The sequence below is a fragment of the Populus alba genome, chromosome 1, assembly GCF_005239225.2.
Source record: "Populus alba chromosome 1, ASM523922v2, whole genome shotgun sequence".
Classification (NCBI taxonomy): domain Eukaryota; kingdom Viridiplantae; phylum Streptophyta; class Magnoliopsida; order Malpighiales; family Salicaceae; genus Populus; species Populus alba.
In genome coordinates, this window is record NC_133284.1 from 46,350,006 (window position 1) to 46,370,588 (window position 20,583).

Sequence of the window (20,583 nt, forward strand, 5' to 3'; positions counted from 1 at the left end):
ATACTACCTCTCTAATCTTAAAAAAAATAATAAAATATTGAGAGTGTTTGAGAATATGGTAATAATTATATTTTAAAGTATTTTTTATTAAAATAATATTTTTTAATTTTATAAAAATTATTTTTTGAAATCATAATATCAAAACCATAAAAAAATTATTTTTTTTTAATTTTTGTTTTAAAGAGTTACCATTATGGTGCCAAATGCTGTGCGTTTTATGAAGCAAAGTTTTAACATTTTGCCTTATCCATCATCTTTTTTTATCAGATCTAATAAACCGTTTTTGTCAAGAAACGAATAAAAATACCCTCCCCACCTAACGAGCACAAAATTTGAATTCCTGCAACCACAAACAACATTACATAAAAAAAAAGAAGAAGAAGACGAAGAAAACCTTAAAGCAGCAACAACAACGACACTACCCACAACAACAACCTCATCAAAACTAGTAATAAGTTCTGTTCTGCTGTTTTTCCTTCTTTTTTTTTCTATAAAAAAACAGCCTTTTTTCCCTCTTTCCCTCTAGTCTCAAGGTTTGTTTTTCTCTCTCTGTTTTTTGTTTTTTGTTTTCTTAACAAACTTAAACCACATTTTGTTACTCTTTCAACCTCCCTCGTAACTTACGCTCTTTTTTCCTTAAACGAAGTTTGTTTTCTTGTTTCCACCTGTAAATCTCGCCTTCTCTTAAAACCTTCAGCCTTAAATTTCTGTCCAGATTAAGGTTTCTTTTTTGGGTCTTTAGCTTCGAAGTGGACAAGGTGGCGTTTGTTGGAGACAAAGATTTCGAGTTTCTGGTTACCAATTGTAATTATACTTGTTTTATTATTATTATTATTATTATTATTATTATTATTATTATTATTTTTGAAATGTTATCTTGTCTAAACATCAATTTTGAGTTTTTGAGACAAGAAGCTGTTTTTATTTTGAATTTGAGATTTTTGTCTTCTTTATTGTTTCTGGAAATTTGTAGTTTTGATCCAGATTAGGGTTTGTAAGCTATCAAGCTGTCCTTAATAAATCCCAATTTTTCAGCTTTTGGTAACAATTATCGACTTGTTGTTGAGTTATAGTTTTCTTTTTTTTGTTCCTCTTGAATATTTGTTTTAATCACAAAACCACCCCATATTAGCAACTTTCTGTATATGTAATAATTTATTGCAAAGATGGTGTCATCTTGAGTTTCTTCCCTTTTCTTTTGCATTTCGGGCCTCATAATCACCGGTCATTAGTTGTTAATTTAAGTTCGCGGGTCCCATGTTGATCTTAAGCAGATGATCTAAGCAGTTTTGTTTTGTTTTTTTTGAAAGTGTTGTGTACTGAATTACAAGTTTCTGAGCTTTTGGTGACAATTTTAGAGTTTGTTGTTGAATCAGTTCTTTCTTTCTTTCTATTCAATTTTTGACTCAATAGAGAAAAAACAAAACAGAAAAGAAAAACCCAATTTGTGTCATCTTCTTTTACCTTCTGGGCCTCATAAACGCAAGCATCGATCCCAAGTTGTTAGGAGAAATCCTGACTGTAATCTAATTTTGGAGGTCCCACTTTGAGCGCTCTTCTTAAAGATTATGAGTTACTGGTGTGTCATTTTTTCAGGGTTTTGACATTGGAAGAAAAGTTGGCGATAAAAATGATGTTATCAGCATCACCAGCCGCAGTGACAAGGAGCTCTTTGGAGGAGATGCTAGATTCGCTGCGGCGACGAGATGAGGCTTTGGAGAATTCAAAGGACCTGCCGCCTGCTTTGCCAGCACGGCCTGCTTCTAGGGCACGCCTTCCTTCAGCACGCCACTCACTGCCTACAGACTTTAAAGTTGGTTCCAATGGAGAAGTGGAGAGCAAAGTGGAGACAAGAGTTACTAAAGTGAAGGAGTATAATAAAAGAAAGGAGAAGGAGTTAGGGTACAAATCAGGGAGTTTTGGAAGCAAGAAAATGAGGAAAGATCAAAATTGTGTGGATTCTAATCCGTATGTAGAAGAGAATAATGAGAAAGTGAAGGGACCAGTCACGGGTTCAGTGCCAAAGGGGAAAGAGTGGGATGATAACATTGGTTATTTTATCAAGAAGGTAACTGATGAAAAAACTTAATTAATGTGTTTGGTTTTTATTCTTATTTTGTTGGATTAACTTGGTTATTGGTGTTTAATATTATTATTAGCTTGCAATTTCGTGTTGCAAGAAGAGGAATGCTTGGGTGTTTCTTGTTATGCATGTTTTGTTAGTTAAGGTTTTTGTTATAATTACATTGCAGAAATAGTAATTTTAAGAGTTTTCTTATCATGGGGAATTCATTGGTGTCATGTGTTTGGTTTTTATTCTTATTTTGTTGGATTAACCTGGTTATTGGTGTTTAATATTATTATTAGCTTGCAATTTTGTGCTGCAAGAAGAGGAATGCTTGGATGTTTCTTGTTATGGATGTTTTGTTAGTTAGGGTTTTTGTTATAATTACACGGCAGAAATAGTAATTTTAAGAGTTAAAGAAAGTTTCTTATCATGGAGAATTCATTGGTGTCATGTGTAGCAGCAGGGGTACTTAAGCTCGAAGAGAACATTAGTTCCTGTTCTATATTGCTGTACTTACTGGAAGACTAACTTTGAAGAAAGAGCAGAGTTGTTATTGTTAATGGTTTATGGTGGGTGGGGGCAGAGTGCGAAAGAAGATACAAGTTAACTTTGTTGTGTTGTTGAGATGAGTTCGTAGGTATCACGTAGTGTGTACTTGGATGGCACCTTTTATCATAAATGGGTGTCTAGGATTGTGGTGCATGGTGCTTTTCAAAATAGCTTTTTGCTTGAAAAATGCATGAAAATGCGTTCTTTCAATTTTGTTTTTTTATTTTTGAAATTAGCACATTAAAATCATAAATCACTAAAAAACATCAATTTAATGCATTTTTAAGCCAAAAGCACCTAAAAGCAGAAGCAAAAGCTGTGCCAAATTTAAATTAGAAGATCCACTGTAGCTGAAGTGTTTAGAGAGGCTAGATACTAAGGATTTGTTATTTATTGTCAATTATTACAGTAGCTTCCCAGAAGGCACGTAATTTAAATTAGAAGATCCACTGTAGCTGAAGTGTTTAGGGAGGCTATATACTAAGGATTTGTTATTTTATTGTCAATTATTACAGTAGCTTCTCAGAAGGCACCAGATTTGTTTTGAGAAGAGCATACTTTTGTGGGAAAACTCTCTCTCTGCTTTTTTCTTTAAATTTGTGAGAATTGAAACATTAATTTAAACATTTTTTTTTCAGAGGCTACGTGTCTGGTGTCGGCTCCCAAATGGGCAATGGGGGATAGGAAAGATACAGTCAACTTCAGGGGATGAAGCAACTGTTTCACTTTCATCAGGAACTGTAAGTTAATAAGCTCCTTTTATCCCTGATTCTATTTAAACACGTGCTGGTTACTTCCTTGGTGGATTATATATGCAATAATGCTTTTCATTTTGCTAGGTTATCAAAGTGTCTACAGAAGAGCTCATACCTGCAAATCCTGATGTCCTTGAGGGTGTAGATGATCTCATACAGCTTAGTTATTTAAATGAACCTTCTGTGCTTCATAATGTTAAGCACAGATATGCTCAGGATTTGATTTATGTGAGTAGAATATAATCCTGATGGTCATGCAATTGCCTTGCAAGCCAAATTTATGTTTCCTTTCTGCTTGTCTTTGACTGGCTGTTGTGTTTCCTTCCACAGAGTAAAGCAGGCCCAGTTTTGATTGCAGTCAATCCTTTTAAAGACATCCCAATTTATGGAAATGAAACCCTCACTTCTTACAAGCAGAAGGCTAAGGACAGCCCTCATGTTTATGCTATAGCAGATGCTGCTTATAATGAGATGATGAGAGGTGGATGAATCGTTTTTTTTCCTTTCACCATTTGAGTTTGAAGTTAGTATTGTTTCTGAGAGTTCTTATTTCTTCATTCTTTTTTTTTTCCTGTCTGAGGTTTTGCAGATGAAAAGAACCAATCCATAATCATAAGGTTTGTTGCCTTTTTCTTTCATTAATGTAGTCTAATTTGGAGCTTTTCCATGATATTTTCCCTTGTTGTCTTGTGGTATTTTCTTTTATGCAGCTTTAATTGCCTCTTTCATGTTTCATGAGCAATTGAGATATTTCTGCTGCTCTGAAGAGTCACTTTTATTTTTTATCCTACAGTGGTGAAAGTGGAGCTGGGAAAACTGAGACAGCGAAGTATGCTATGCAGTACTTGGCTGCTCTTGGTTGTGGCAATGATGGTATGGAGTATGAAATCCTTCAGACCAATTGTATACTTGAAGCATTTGGGAATGCAAAAACATCCAGGAATGACAACTCTAGTAGATTTGTAAGCTGTCACCAATTCTTTTTCTTCTTATTGGGTTAGATTCCTAAATCTGTTGTTCTTGTAATTTGGTTTATAGGTAATTCTCAATTGGTGCAGGGAAAGTTGATTGAAATTCATTTTACCGCATCAGGAAAGATTCACGGTGCTAAAATCCAAACTTGTAAGTATGTTGAAGTTGAATAGATTGTCATTATTGGTCTGCCATTTGATATCTGGGTACTGATTAACCTGAACTCATGTATATTCAAAAACCATTCGCCGATGATAATTGTTGATAGTCCTACTCGAAAAGGCAAGTTACCCCTGCTTCTGAAGTTTTAGCTTGGAATGTCAATCAGCATCACCATCCATTTCTGACATTACATTTTCTCATTTGACCAGTCAAGAGTAGTTCAGCTTGCCAATGGTGAAAGATCATACCATATCTTCTATCAACTTTGTGCTGGTGCTCCATCGACTCTTAGAGGTACTGTTTTTGCATTATGCTACCTTGCATGTGATGGGATGCATGTATTTTCCTTTCTTTCACAGAACAGAAAGGGCTGAACTAGTAGCATTGACATCACGTGTCTATCTATAACTATTTATGTCTTCTAGAATCTCAACTGAATGTTAGTTGCACTGGGAAATGAAGGTTCGCTCAGTCTTGGAAAAATCAAAGCCTTTTTTCTCTCCCCAAAAATATTGCAACCCCCCCCCTCCTTTCCCTTAAAAAATAAGAATTGTGAATCCTTGTTTTTCCATGTTTATGTTGAAACTTGTATACAATTTTGCTTTGTTTTTCATCTGGACAACATTTGCTCCTACCAAGTTCAATTTTTTTTTTCCTGACCCTATTAGCATCCAAAAAAACATCTGGTGTCATCCACTTGGTTGTGCAGTTTCTCGATACTCACTATTACCAAAGTACTTTTCCTCTCTTAGATTGTTATTGCTTTTATTGTCATTGGTGGTTGAAGCCTGTAAATCCTTGTTGTGCCCTCAGATTATAATAATTTGTTTTTTTTTTTCAAATGATATTTATGCTTGATCAATGTACTTACGTATTATGTTGTATTTCTTAAAATATAATGCATTTCTGATTTTTCATAATTGGAAACAGTTCTTCATGTTCTGCCAAATGAACACCTTTTCCTGTTAAAAAGAAAATGAAATCTGCAAAAATGGAAAGATGTTTTTTGTAACCAAATGGTATATCATCCAATTGCTTGAACATTCTCTATATGCTAATTTTGTTGGTGATTTATAATTGTAGAAGACACAACACACTGAAATTTGTTAATGGTCAATCATAAATCCATATAGCTGACTGAGATTACTTTGGGAAGGCTTTATTGTAGTTATCAATCAGAAACTCTCATGCTACTTCTATGTTCCAGCTCTTTTTCTTGAAAAGATAAACATATATCATGTGTTCTCTACTTCTATGTTCCACTATGCAATTGATTCATGAGTTGGGGTAATTTCTTGTTTCTTCTGCAGATAGACTTAACCTTAAAATGGCTAGCGAGTACAAGTATCTTAACCAGAGTGAGTGCTTGGTAATCGACGGTGTTAATGATGGCATGAAGTTTCATAAGCTTGTGGTAATTCAAATGATTGTCTGTTTATGGGTTGAAGGCCCACTGTCACTTCATTTTATTTCATGGTCATAAGCATCCATCTTTCCCTATTTGTGTGTTATTTTCCTTATCTCCCCAGGAAGCCCTGGACATTGTTCAAATTCACAAAGAAGATCAAGAGCAGGCATTTGCAATGCTTGCTGCAGTATTGTGGCTTGGAAACATTTCATTTCAAGTAATTGACAATGAAAATCATGTGGAGGCATTGGCCGATGAAGGTAAGAGTGATATCAATTTGAGTAAATTGAATTGCCAGCTTTTAGTACTTGACAATAGCTGACAACATCTTATTTTCTCTTATTTCACCATAAATGTAATTGGGAAATCACATAGTGATTGTTTTTCGCTTGATTAGCTTGTCTCGAGTCATCATAAAAAAGGTGCAAGTGCCTAGTTGAATCTGTTCATTGTTTTAAGAGTTGGTGTCTTCCTAACAGAAGAATATTTTCATGGAAAGAGATGGGGTTTACTGAGTTTGGTCCTGGATTTCCTATGGCAATTTGGATGAGCATAATCACCTGTGCAATTTCATTTCAAGTATCATGCTGAAATAGTATTTAATGTGTTTGAATGTCTGCTGATATAAACACTCAGTTGAATGAGTGGAATGGATCTATCCAATGATTTTGATTAATAATGGATCTTCAAACATGCACATTGCATGAGGCAATGCTAAATTCATGACATGCTATCACTGGTATATCATGGTGATTTTTCTGAAATAAGATTGATTCCATTTGTTTTCCTTTTGGCAGCTGTAAACAGTGCTGCCAGGCTATTAAATTGCAGTGCCCAGGATCTGATGTTGGCTCTATCAAGCCATAAAATCCAAGCTGGAAAGGATAGCATTGCTAAAAAATTGACAATGCAGCAGGCATGTTTAGTTCTTCATTTGAAAACAAATTTACCCACGCATTACCCCAAAAGCATTGTATATTCACCTGTGATACATGGTTTTTTAAGGGTTCCTTATCGTATTCTTTTCAGGCTATTGATAGAAGAGATGCATTGTCAAAGTTTATCTATGCAGACCTGTTTGAGTGGCTTGTGGTACAAATAAACAAGTCATTTGAAGTGGGTGAACTGATGATTACTGGGAGATCCATAAGTATCCTTGATATTTATGGATTTGAGTCATTTAAGGTTTATAAATCTTATCTATCTGTTTGGTGAGACTTTTAGTGCTCTACACTTGTGTCCCTGATGATCACCTCTTTACATTTTCAGAATAATAGCTTTGAGCAATTTTGCATAAATTATGCAAATGAGAGGCTGCAGCAACATTTCAACCGGCATCTATTTAAACTTGAGCAGCAGGTAAGCATATCATATTGAAGCAACATCAACACTGGGGTGTGCTGATCATAATGGAAGTGGCCTTTGTGGTTGCAAGCAATGGTGCAAAATGCTATCCATATGCTATCATTTCATACACAAACTTATTTTCTGTGTTTTTTCACTGTGAATGAATGTTTACATGTCATCTCTAATTAATAAAAATGAAATGAATATGCTTTTGCTGTCTAGACACTTGCAAAATTGTGTAAGAGGGATTTTTAAAAGCGAATCAAGAAGTGTACATCACCAAAATTGTTGGCTTCTCTGTTTCCATGAAGTTATGCTGCCTGGTCATAGGCATGAAACAAATGTGACATCTATGTAGATTGTTGCAACTCCAATATTGAAGCATCTAAGTATTCAGTTAAATTTCTGTGCTAACTTGTAAGTTGCATTTTAAAATGTTTGTATTTAGAAAATGTGTAGAAAGTCATATTTTAGGTCTGCATTGCTCTGATCACACCAACTAATTATCGCAACCATTTTTCTCTATTTTAAAACTTGGATTCTTTTATTTCCTCAACTATAAAGTCTCATTGACTTTTTGGGTGTATTTTCTCACCCCGCTTCCTGCTTAAGAATTTTGGTTAATGAAATCTGATTGTTTTAACTGTCAAACTCACCATTTTATTTATTAATTGCAGGAGTATGAAGAGGATGGGATTGATTGGACTAAAGTTGATTTTGAGGATAATCAAGAGTGCTTAAATCTCTTTGAGAAGGTATTGTAACAGCTTCTCTTGTCTATGTCCTGCACATGCATATTTAGAGTTCTCCTAGGCGTGTGATATCAAAATGCTTGCCTTATACTTAAGGTGGTCACTCCTTAATTGTTTTGGTTTCTGCAGAAACCTTTGGGGCTATTGTCGTTATTGGATGAGGAATCAAATTTCCCCAATGCCACTGATTTAACCTTTGCCAATAAGCTCAAGCAATATTTGAATGGTAATCCTTGCTTTAAAGGTGAAAGAGGCAGGGCTTTTGGTGTTTGTCATTATGCTGGAGAGGTGAGTTATAGTTTACTTTTGAGGAGCTATGATTTTTTGCTCTGTTGAAATTTTTAAGTCAGATTGGCAGCTTTAGTTCAATCAGGGTTTTTGCTTGTTCCATTGTATTAGATTTGAAATGAATACATGTAAAGCAGTTCATAATATGCTTAAGAAAAATCTTACATGATGACAACAACTGACCGCAGAAAAAGTTAATAAAAGTTACAAAAATTGCCTATAAATAGGGATCTGATATTTACGAAGACTTCAACCCTTGTACTATTAATGATTTTGTAGATATTTTTTTTATGTCCATCGGTGGTCGTTCTGCATCATCCATCTTTCCACCCTTTTCTCACTCATGATTTTCATGTTTTAAATTTAATTATCAACAATTCTGGAAAAAAAGAAAGTTCCATATAATGTGGAATAACTGAAGATGCAACGTGGTGCTGTATATCTTCCTGCTTATATTTTGTCCTTGTAGGATTTCCTTGTCATTAAGTAGTTAATTAGATAATAGGAAACAATTATATTGCAGCACCTAATCATGGCCAGGCACCCGTTGCAAATTTGATCCACTTGTAGAATCATGTTACAATGATGAAACTCTGTAGAGCTTTTATAGCTTCAATTTTTCTCAGTAGTTGGAATTGATGCCAAAAACTTAAAAAGGAAACTCTTAATGTCGGAACTCATTTGTTCTAAATCCAAATTTTAATATTTATTTGCATCTTAGCAATGAGACAAGTAATTTCTCATAATTGAAAATGCTCTAAGATATTTATTTTGATAGAAGGTACTTTTTCTTGTATTTGGCATATTTTACTATTTTGTTTGAGTAGCATCTCCAGCTGTCAGCTAAAATTACATTTGACTCTGATCCTTAGAAACTATTATTCTTTCTGAACCTTTAAGTTGATAATAGGTTAAAGAATAAACTAATATTTGGAGTTTTGTCAGGTTGTGTATGATACAAATGGGTTTCTAGAAAAGAACCGAGATCCAATGCATTCTGATTTCATCCAATTGCTATCATCATGTGGTTGTCAATTACCGAAATTAGCAAGTCCATCCAGCCAATTTGGTGGGTCGGAACCCTCAATGCAAAGTGTTGGCACAAAGTTCAAGGTAGATAAGCTTCTACTGTTCTGCATAACAATTATAATTTCTGGCATTTTGAACACTTTTACTGGTTGACTTTGGGTGCTCTAGAATTGATCGCTGCATACTAAAAACTGTATCTTGTGCTTGGGCAAAATAATAATTCTTCTGGCAACAGCATCAACCATTTTTTGTTTTTATCTGCATTCTGGCATACTTTGTATTTTGCAAAATGTTGAGTGGTTGTTCCTGTCTGCAGAGTCAACTCTTCAAACTAATGCACCAGTTGGAGAAAACTACGCCTCATTTCATTCGCTGCATAAAACCAAATGGTAAGCAGCTTCCTGGCCAGTATGAAGATGATCTTGTCTCAAAGCAACTCCGATGTTGTGGAGTTTTGGAGGTTGTGAGGATCTCAAGATCTGGATATCCTACTCGAATGACTCATCAAGAATTTGCAGGAAGGTAAATAAGATACAATCTGTTAGTTCTCCAATAATTCCTTATTTTAAAGCTGATCGTTCCTATCATAACCCTGCATGTGATTTAGGTATGGTTTCCTACTCCTGGATACAAATGTATCTCAGGATCCATTAAGCTTGTCAGTTGCTGTTCTAAAAAAATTTAATGTCCTCCCTGAAATGTATCAAGTTGGTTACACCAAAGTGTATCTTCGGATGGGCCAGGTATGTACTCATGTTATTTTCACAGTTCATAAATGTTTTGTTATTTCCTCTAATATGGTGTTTATGGATTACATCTGCGTTGCTTTTAATGGCCTTGAAGTTGTACTTCAGCCTTTTAGCATGGACTTGATGACGGGGTGTATTTTGCTAAACCTCCAGAGCTGCATTTAATCATTGGATTGTCTTTATATTAAATTACCCTGGCACATTCTAGAAAATAAAGTCTTAACGGAAAGTGTTTTATACATAATATATGAAAAAAAATAATGATAAATAAAAAAACTAACAATAGTGTAAGATGACGAAGTAAAAGTTTTGAGTGCATGGCTCTTGCCAGTGTTGTCAATGGAATAGAGGAGCTTATGATCTGATCAAAGTTTACCAAGCTTAGCAACAGATCCAAGCTTGAGCTGCCATTAGAAAATGTATTTCTAAGCTTTTTAGAATTAAACCTCATGGAGCTTGAATGGAATTCCTCTACTCGTCTTGTCTTGGCTTGTTTCTTCTCTGGTGCAATAGATCCAAGCTCTGCGACAGTTCCAAGCTTGAGCTGCCATTAGAAAATTTCTTTCTCAAGCTTTTTAGAATTAAACCACATAGAGCTTGAATGCAACAAAACCTCTACTTGTCTTGGCTTGGTTTGTTTCTGCCCTGGCGCAATAGATCAAGCTATATATGGCTGCTGTCATCATACTGGTTAGCTTTGATTTCTGTGAAATTTTGCTTGTCCTTGTGGCCTTGATTGGCTGTTGCTTTAAGTATCAATTGCTTATATGCACTCCAGTATATTAGATTAGGGTTTTGATCAGAAAAAGGAAGAGATGAGTTAGAAAAAATTAAAGTGGCTGGAACAATATTGGGTTGCTGGCTCCTCTATGTTCTTGCTTGTAATATTTCCATTTCTCATTACGTGAGGTACAATCTATTCTTCTGTGTACAATAATATCATCATTACCCAATTTAAGAGCAAAACATAGCTTAGTTCACTCATTAGTTTGATGCTACTTTCAGGAATTGGTTTGAATAAATCTCTTTGCTTGTAGCAAGATTTTCATGTTTAACTAGATCCCTGACTCTTATTGTTGGCTCACAGATTGGAACATTAGAAGAGCAGAGAAAACAGTTTCTGCGAGGTATTGTTGGGGTACAAAAATGCTTCCGTGGTGGCCAGGCCCGTCGCAATTTCCATGAACTCAAACAAGGAGTGATGGTATTACAATCATGTAATGCACTATTCTTCAAAAAAAAATTTCAATGGTTCTCTGTATGTTTTTGCTATATGGCACCAAAATCATTTGCTTTGTAGTCTTGTTAATTTCATATTTTGGCTCACATTTTCTTTGCACCATACAAATACAAAGCGTATTTTCTGTTTTAGGTGTCCTTTGTCCTTGGTGCTCTGTATGTTTTTGCTATATGGCACCAAAATCAGTTGTCAGGCAGCTCTTAGCATAGTCTGTTCCTTCGGGATGGATGCTGAGGAGCTTGTTATTGATTATTTAAGTATTTTCTGCTCAGCATTTGATTCAAGTTACTATTGAGATGCAGTTGTCCGTGGTGAAAACATAAGAAGGAAATTCAATCACATTAAAAAGAAATGCACAGCTAGTGCTCCCATAGCAATGGACGAGCAGCTAGTAGCAGCTGTATATTTACAATCTGGTAGATGCTGTTATTTACTGGTGATTTTAACTTTTTGTCTGTTAGATACAATATTCTCATTATTTGTCCCTGCAGTAATCCGGGGGTGGTTGGCTCGAAAGCAATTCAACAATATGCATAAAATGAAGCGGTTAATCCATGAGAATTCAAATTCTAAAAGAAAGCCAGGCAAGAAGATTTCAGAAGTGAAGGTATGTTCTTTGGTCTAATTATTTCGTTTCAACAACCTGATTTTATTTTCTTTTTTGTCCCTTTGTTGAAATTGGTTGTTGGTCACTGCCTTTCCCAAATATAATGTACAGAAGTTTGCACGTATTTGGTTTCTCTGGCTTCTGGCAAGATTTCTTTCAATTAGTTGTATTTCCTTTGTTATTTGTCTTATGAAACTCATCATGGGAGGAAGGGCCACAAGGCTGAAATTTGTATCACTATTATGCATTTGTACAGATTTTTTCTGCACACACCCACACACAGTTTTAAGCTGTATGGATGCCAGGTTCATTTGTTGAATGTCCAATACATCCTTCTTTCTGGCTGTATAGTGTTTGTCTTTCATTGGTTTGAATTGATTTCTAGGTATTTGACCTTTCCCATATCATGTATTCAGTCAACCTATTGTATTTTCTTCTGAAATCTTGATATTCAATAAAACAATGTGCACAATAAATAATTGCATTTACTGTCGTTGGTCTGCCTGCTATAATGCATTATATTCAACCTATGATAGATGACATTTGTTGATGAACTGCAACCTTTCAGGGCAGTGTTAATCCTTGGCCTTGTCTGTTTGAACGCTATACTTTGGGTATAACATTGGTGTTGGTGCAATTATGTTGTTCCATTCTACTGTGATGAGATTTCATGTATGCTCTGACGTGTGCAATATTTAGAGAGGCTTTTTCCTTGTTTTTTCTGTGCATATCAAGCATCTTTGAAGAGCTAAGAAGTTGACTTCTCGTGCTTGACCAGGTCATACCACAAGAGCAGATTGACATTCAGACTTCAATTTTGGCAGAGCTCCAAAAAAGGGTTGTTAAAGCAGAAGCAATAATTGGGCAAAAGGAAGAGGAAAATGCTGCACTGCAAGAGCAATTACAACAGTATGAGAAAAGGTGGTCTGATTATGAGGCAAAAATGAAAGCAATGGAAGAGATGTGGCAAATGCAGATGTTATCATTGCAAGTGAGTTTGCTTTTTAATATTAATTCATTACTAAGTGCATACATCATATGTTTTATTTTGTGGTTAGTATAACAGGAACTTAAAACAGATTTAAGAACTGTGGAGAAATTAATTTCAAGCAATTGCTTCTATATTGAACTGTCATTATATTTCACTAGATACATAGACTGTAGGATTAGATTGTCAATTGGAATTAGTTTGAGCATTCCCATGTACATATTAGGTATATTGGCTGTCCAAGATGATCCACTAAATAAGCATAGGGACTTCCAATGCTCTTTAGCTGGTCTAGGTCCCACTATAGAGCCAAAAAAAAGTGGAGTAATCGTAAATTGTATGGTCATGCTCTTTAACTGAGTAGTATCTTCAATTTTCTAATGTTATTTGATGGATTTATTTTCAAAACCCAGGAGAAGTTGAGAAGGCAACTTTAATAAATATCCTCTGATGAATGATTCAATGGCTGCAATGGTAAATTTTGTTGGTATTGGGCTGGTTCAGGTCCATGTCTTCTGAGGAGATCAAAACCTTTCTGCTACTTCCTTTATTACTGATCTCTGCACCATGATCCATCTCAAAGCCGAGAATTAAGAGATTAATTTTTGCATATTGATGCATGACAATCCATCTAAATTTGTTATGGTTGCTCCTCTATCAATAGCTTCAAATGCAATGTGGAAAGTAAAATTACTGATCTCTTATTGATGTGTGTGCACACAAGCCTACACACACAAAGATTGAAAACTGCGAAGTAACTCGTTATCCATTGCCTGACGAAGTATTCTTTAATTCTACTGCAGACAAGTCTTGCCGCTGCCAGAAAGAGTCTTGCTGCTGATAACACTGCAGCCCAACCTGGAAAACTTGATTCTTCTACATCACCTCGTGATTATGATTCTGAAGATAATGTTTCAATGGAATCACGAACTCCTGGTGGGAACACACCCAACATATTTGCTAATGCCTTTCCTGATTTAAGAGCAGGGAGGGAGAATAATGGCCCTGTAAATGTAGTCAACAATCTCGCAAAGGAATTTGAGCTGCAGAAACAAAATTTCAATGATGATGCCAAAGCATTAGTTGAGGTCAGGGCAGGACAATCAGCTTCCAACATGAATCCTGATGAAGAGCTTCGAAGATTGAAACTTAAGTTTGAGACTTGGAAGAAAGACTATAAGGTTAGATTACGGGAGACGAAGACAAGGCTTCACAAACTTGGGCATGGAGAAGTTGATAGAAATCGCCGAAAATGGTGGAGAAGATAGGCAGGCATGAGAGGATCAAAATGATCCAGCTTATGATATGATAATATTTGGTGTGACATGGAGAAATTGAAGAGTACTCAAAGCAGCAATCGAGAAGCGACAATGCTTCCAGGAAGCTGTTTCGTTTCTGATTCTGGATGTGTTGCTTTTATTCTTGTTATGGCAACTGGCAATTGGTATATTTCATGAGGGTAGTGTAGTTGGAGAAATTGTACGCGTCTACCAATTTTTGTTGCTTGGTGGAAGGATTGACGGCCATGTGAATAGCCAGATAGGTTTGTTCCTGTCCCAGTTTTTTTTTTTTTTTTTTTTTAAGTGGAAGTCAGTTGTATATTTTGTTAGCGTAGATACAAGGACGAACTTGGTAGTCCCAGTTGTGAAATATGGAGTGAAATTGCTATGTTGCTTGTTATGTTATCATAACAAGTATATTGTAAGTAATTTGTTTACCCCCTGAAGCATCGGGGCATTGTTCTAATCTACTTTGCTGTCATTGTTTTGTTCATGCAAATACCAAGTTCATATTTGGAAGAAACATTGCTTGAAAGTTGGATCAATCAATTAGAAATGCTGTTTCTCATGGTGTTTTTAACTTTCTTGAATATATATTTGATGCAATGGCATAGCAGGCAGTAAGGTTTGTATAGCATTGATGCCATGCCTCCATGTTTGAGGTTCATCTTAATTAAGAAAACCTTCAGTTGTCACAACAATTTACACTGGATCACACAATAAAACAGGTTGTACAATGTACTTTGGATCTCAACGATACAAAGTCTTTAATCTAGAAATACAGGAACCATGACAATTCAGGCAAGGTCTTTCCATTCTAATCGAAGAAATTAAATGTTAATTTATGACCCAGGCACAAACTTGGTGGCGTAGACCCAAGCGTTGTTAGCAACAGGGTTGTCTAGGTGGTCCAAGAGATTCTCCAGGGGACCTTTTCCAGTAACAATAGCCTGAACAAAGAATCCAAACATGGAGAACATGGCTAGCCGTCCATTCTTGATTTCCTTCACCTTGAGCTCGGCGAATGTAGTTGGATCATCGGCCAGGCCGAGAGGGTCGAAGTATTGGCCACCAGGGTAAAGGTCATTACCCTCTCCTACTCCGGGGAGACCATTGATGCGGAATCCCTCAACAAGGCCCATGAGGACAACTTGGAATCCAAGGACAGCGAGGATGCTTTGGGCATGGACAAGGTTGGGGTTGCCCAAGTAGTCCAAGCCACCTTCTGAGAAGATTTGAGCTCCAGCTTTGAACCACACTGGTTCCTTGAAGTCTACTTTAACCCATTTCTCAAGGACCTCTGGGGTGATGCAGCCTAGTGCTCCAAGCATAGCCCATCTGCCATGGATCACCTAAGAATATTGCACAGTAGTTTTAATTCGACGTTGTCAAAGATCCTTCTTTCCATCACTAAAACCTCTCCAAGAATTGTGCTAGGCTAGTAATATCCAAGTCGCATTTGTATCAAAATATTCCATCTTACATGATTTTCGAAGGCAATTATTATTCATCATAGAGAAACTTGTCATGATTTTTTAGACAAAAAGGTTACCTCAAGAGCCCTGTTCTTCGCAAAGGCCTCAGGATCAGCTGATAAACCAGCAGTGTCCCATCCATAGTCACCTGGGAATTCTCCAGTCAGGTATGAAGGAGTCTGAGCTGAAAATGGTCCCAAGTACTTCACCCTGTCAGGTCCATACCACAACTCATTGCTCTGTTCAAGCAGAACCTATCCATGTTAGCCCCCATCAAAGGAAAAAAAAAAAAAGGACAACGTCTAGAGGGGAGAGAGAGAGAGAGAGAGAGAGAGAAACCTACCATGGTGTATTTGCCATTTCCCATGGATACAACATCTCTAAGAGGGTTAGCATTTGAACCCCTTTTGCCAAGAAACGGGGTTGGTCTAACAATGGTGCTGGAGCTAGCAAGTGATGCCATTGTCTTGCAAATACTTTCAACAGTGCTGTTTTCTTAGGTTAAAACTTGTTGATGTCTCTTGAAGAGGAGAGAAATGTACAGTGGAAGGGCGTCGAAAGGGAAGAGTTAAGCTTATATGTGAAGGAAAGCATGAGAATCAAAAGAACGAGTGGTGAACAACGGAAGAGAGACATGTGGTGGTGGTGGTGGTGGTGGTCTTAGAGGTTTAAAACAACCAATGAGGAAGCTGCAAAGGATTTCAAGTATCGCCAACTCATCTCCTTCTATCCTCGTATATTATCTTGTCTCTCCTTTAGATAGTTTTGTTAATCTCTTGTTGAAAAGAAATTATTTCATTTTTTAAATTCAAATCTTGAGACCCGTATTTATAAAAATTTATTTAAATATATCATGTTGAATGGTCTTCAAGATTATTTGAGAAGTGATTTAGTTTCAATTACTAGCTTTTTAACATTGTTTTACTGTGGATTGAATAATTATTTTTTTAAAAAAATTGAATATATATGCAAACTTATCCCATGTGTTTTTTTATATAAAAAAATTCAAAATATAAATTGAAAAACTCATATATACATCAAACTAAATAAATCAAAAACCATTTATGTCAATAAATAAATAAAATCATTAATAATAACTAAAGATGAAAAATACAAAAATTAAAAGATGGATATAAATTAAAATATTTGATCCCACAACATAAACTCTATATTCAGTTGTGTTTAATGACTTTGTGCTCAATATAAATGTATGTGTATATGAAATTGTTTGAATAAAAAAAATAAAAGAAAAAATATTTCTATATATTAAAATAAATATTTTTATGTTTTAATAATTATAGATGAATCGAAATAATATTTTAAAAAATTTAAATACATACAAAAACATTTAAAAAAAGACCTCAATTAAAAAAACAAAATAAGCAAAACAAGAAATCATAGAAGGATATTAACTTTAACATAAATTTAAGAATTATTGAAAAAAAAAATTAAAAAATATCAATTAAAATAATAACCATAATTAGAATAAATTATATATAAAAAAAGAGTGATAGTGTAAGTGACGCAAGTGTATTAAAGAAAGAATATACAATAATAATAAAGGGATAATTTTTTTATAAAAATAAAGATCACAATAACTTGGAAAAAAAAAACCTTGGTAAGTACGAGATTGGATAAAAAAATAATAATTTGAGTCAATCCTAGCTAGCATGATAAATATGTAACTTGAATAATAAGAGATTAATCAACTCGGGTTAACTTGCAAGATTTATTATTCAAGTCATAAGATCGGGATAATCCCAATAAAAATAAAATTATGAAAAACTATAAGGCTATTTTTTTTAAAATGATAAACGATAAAATTAAAAAAGAAAATAAAAAAAAAAATTCAGCTCATGTTAATAGTTTAAATTTATGAAGTGAGTAATTAGACTAGAAGTATCATAAATAAAAAAGAAAACAAAGTTCAATTCTAAAAAATAGGAAGGATGAAAATCAGAATAAAAATCAATTCCTTGCAAAAAAGTGAAATGAAAAATATAATGTACGGTGTTTTTTCATATCTTTTAAAAGTATTTTTTAGTAATCACATGTTGTTGAGGGGACCTACAAGGTATTTGAGTACAATTTTTCTTACAAAAAAAAAAATGAATTAGAGGTCCAAAATTCATCAATTTTGTGGCTTTTTCATAAAAATTAAAAAAAAAAAAAAAAAACACCTTTCCTATCAGTACTAAAACAAATAATTTCCACTTAGCAAATTCCATTCGTTTTTTTTTTTAAAATCAATTTTTACTATGATTATATCAATCATAAACTACCTGTTTACACTTTAGAATATTTAGTGTTTGAAAATCACTTAACCTTCTCAAATGCACGACCTCGACCTAAAGCTTCATACAATCAAACTTTATAGAAATGCAAAAGGATTATGTGTTTCGTGCAAAAAAACAAAATCTCAACAACCTATTTCGGTTCTATTTTTTTTTTTTTTCAACGGGAAACTCAAGGGATTTTATAAATAACACTTGAATCTTTTTTCATTTAAAAAATTTTCATTGTATACACAGCTGTGAAAACATACTTATGTTTAGTTGTATAATTTTTCAATATTAGCTAAATTACATTGTAAAAAAAGAAAATATATTTCCTTGCAGCTCGTCCTATTATCCAATTCAATTAGAATTATTAGAAATATTTGGGTTAGTTTATACATATCTCAATTAATTTTTATGAATATAAAATTATCAATTTTTATGTTAATATGGGGGAAGAGATGATGGAAAATTTAGAACAATTTTCCCACGACACTCAACCCTTGCTTTCTATCCTCTTTCCTTAACCTTATAAAAAATTGTGTCAAGGAGAAAAGGACATAAACATGGACAAATTGAGCAATTAGTATTCAAATTAAAAAGTAACAGTGAATTAACATAACAGTAAAAAAATTGCTGATATTTATTTTTTATGTTACATTATAGAAAAATAATAGCTGATGTATTTAATAGAATTACACGCTTTTCTATCTTATGTTTATTCTATACACATCTTGTATATATAGTATTAGAGTGACAACCTCTTCTAGCATATAAATTGATGTGGTTGGCAACAGCTGTAGATTTTGAATTCATGAGATCATATCTTCTAGCTATTTATCTGTTGCTGCATTCACGAAGGATAAGTTGTTGCTGCTTCAATCACTGGCGGATCAAAGTCCTGATCTTCATAGGATTATTTGTCATGATCTTCTGCAATTCCTGTTGCTGTATTCATGGGTGGATCAGTATCTTCACCCTTGAATTTAGTAACCATTACTTGATCTTCTACACGCCCCCTCAATCTGGAGGGTAGTTCACGAACATTCAGATTGCGTTGAACCTGGTTGAATTTAACTGGTGGCAAAGGCTTGGTAAGGGCATCAGCTAACTGATCTTTGCTAAAGATAAATTTAACCACGAGTTCTTTGTTGGAAACTTGGTCGCGGACGAAATGAACATCAATCTCGATGTGTTTGGTGCGTGCATGAAATTTAGGATTGGATGTCAGGTAAGTTGCACCAATATTGTCACACCACAAAGTTGGACTATGCTTCAGGGGCAAACCAAGTTCATGGAGAATGGATTTAAACCAAATTAGTTCTGCAGCAGCATTGACAATTGCTTTGTACTCAGCTTTTGTGTTGTTGCGTGCTACTGTAGGTTATTGTTTGCAACTCCAAGAAATTAAGTTGGAACCCATGTAAATGCAATAAGCACCAACTGATATGCGATCATCTCTGTCGGCGGCCCAGTTAGAATCGGAGAATGCCTGCAAGGTGGAAGTAACAGCTTTGGCGATAAACAAACCAATTGAGATGGAGTGCTTGAGGTAGCGTACTATACGCTTGACAGCCAGCCAATGAGTGTCCAGAGGATTATGCATAAATTTGCTAACTTTATGAACAACAAATGCTAAATCAGGTCTTGTGAAAGCCAAATACTGCATGCTATCCTACTATACTGCGGTAAAGATTAATGTCTTCAAACAGAGTACTATTAATAGAAGTAAGTCGACAGTTAGAGGCCATTGGACTGCTGCAGGGCTTAGCATTCTCCATTTTGCTCCTTTTAAGCAAGTCAACAATATATTTGCGTTGAGTTAAGTAGATACCATCTATGCACCAAAGTGCTTTGACACCAAGAAAGTAAGCGAGACTGCCTAAATCTTTGACAACAAAGGTGGTTTGAAGAGAATGAATAATGTTGGTGATGACAGATGGACTGGAGTCGGTAATTAAGATATCATCTACATAGATTAGAATGTAGATCACATAATTAAAATTCTGAAGCACAAATAGAGATGTATCTGCCTTACTTTCACAGAACCCCAAGGACAAGAGTTTGGTTGAAAGTTTGAAGAACCAAGAGCGAGGTGCTTGGCGTAAACCATAAAGAGATTTGTGTAGTTTGCACACATGGTTAGGATACTGAGGATGAACATAGCCTTGTAGTTGACTCATAAACACATGTTCATGCAAGTCACCGTGCAAGAAAGCATTTTGCATATCCAACTGTTTGATAAACCATTGATATGTTACTGCAAGAGAGATGACTAACCGAATGGTGGAATCTTTGATGACTGGGCTGAATGTCTCAGAGAAATCAACCCTTTCTTGTTGGTAAAATCCTTTAACTACTAAGCGAGCCTTATAACGCTCAATAGCTCCATCCGCCTTTCTTTTGATTTTATAGATCCATTGACATCCCATAATATTTGCATGTGTGGGAGGTAAGACCAAGGACCAAGTGCCATTGTGAAGTAATGCAGAGAACTCTTGATTCATGGCCTCTCGCCAATGTATAGATTTGGAGGCCTGACTGTATGATGTTGGTTCTGTTGATGTGGGACTAAGTGCTGCGGTTAAGGCTTTTGGTAATGGATAGCGAATAAAATCATCACTTGATTGTCTTAGGC

The 20,583-nt window shown here is 35.1% G+C and overlaps 2 protein-coding genes across 5 annotated transcripts; one reads left to right on the forward strand and one right to left on the reverse strand.

The window, feature by feature from the left end:
- Window positions 1-274: 274 nt before the first annotated feature.
- Window positions 275-14,660, forward strand: LOC118058599 (myosin-2). 4 transcript variants are annotated; one of them, XM_035071322.2, is made up of 25 exons: window positions 275-533; window positions 1,597-2,068; window positions 3,256-3,357; window positions 3,457-3,600; window positions 3,703-3,853; window positions 3,962-3,989; window positions 4,166-4,334; window positions 4,431-4,494; window positions 4,613-4,626; window positions 4,716-4,800; window positions 5,817-5,920; window positions 6,036-6,174; window positions 6,712-6,830; window positions 6,944-7,099; window positions 7,184-7,273; window positions 7,939-8,016; window positions 8,143-8,301; window positions 9,247-9,414; window positions 9,647-9,852; window positions 9,938-10,073; window positions 11,167-11,296; window positions 11,622-11,735; window positions 11,811-11,926; window positions 12,705-12,917; window positions 13,718-14,660. In XM_035071322.2, the coding sequence occupies exons 2-25, from the start codon at window positions 1,631-1,633 to the stop codon at window positions 14,180-14,182; spliced, it is 3,588 nt and encodes a 1,195-aa protein (XP_034927213.1). In that variant the 5' UTR covers window positions 275-533; window positions 1,597-1,630; the 3' UTR covers window positions 14,183-14,660. The 4 variants fall into 4 exon arrangements, with proteins under 4 accessions (XP_034927213.1, XP_034927212.1, XP_034927210.1 ...); XM_035071321.2 differs by having other exon boundaries at window positions 275-455; XM_035071319.2 differs by having other exon boundaries at window positions 276-448.
- A 223-nt stretch (window positions 14,661-14,883) lies between these two features.
- LOC118058601 (chlorophyll a-b binding protein 13, chloroplastic) lies at window positions 14,884-16,248 on the reverse strand. The gene is made up of 3 exons (XM_035071323.2): window positions 16,013-16,248; window positions 15,747-15,908; window positions 14,884-15,546 (listed from the first exon to the last, which is right to left on the reverse strand). Exons 1-3 carry the CDS (start codon window positions 16,130-16,132, stop codon window positions 15,037-15,039), a joined length of 792 nt encoding a protein of 263 aa, XP_034927214.1. The 5' UTR covers window positions 16,133-16,248; the 3' UTR covers window positions 14,884-15,036.
- Between the last annotated feature and the right edge of the window lie 4,335 nt (window positions 16,249-20,583).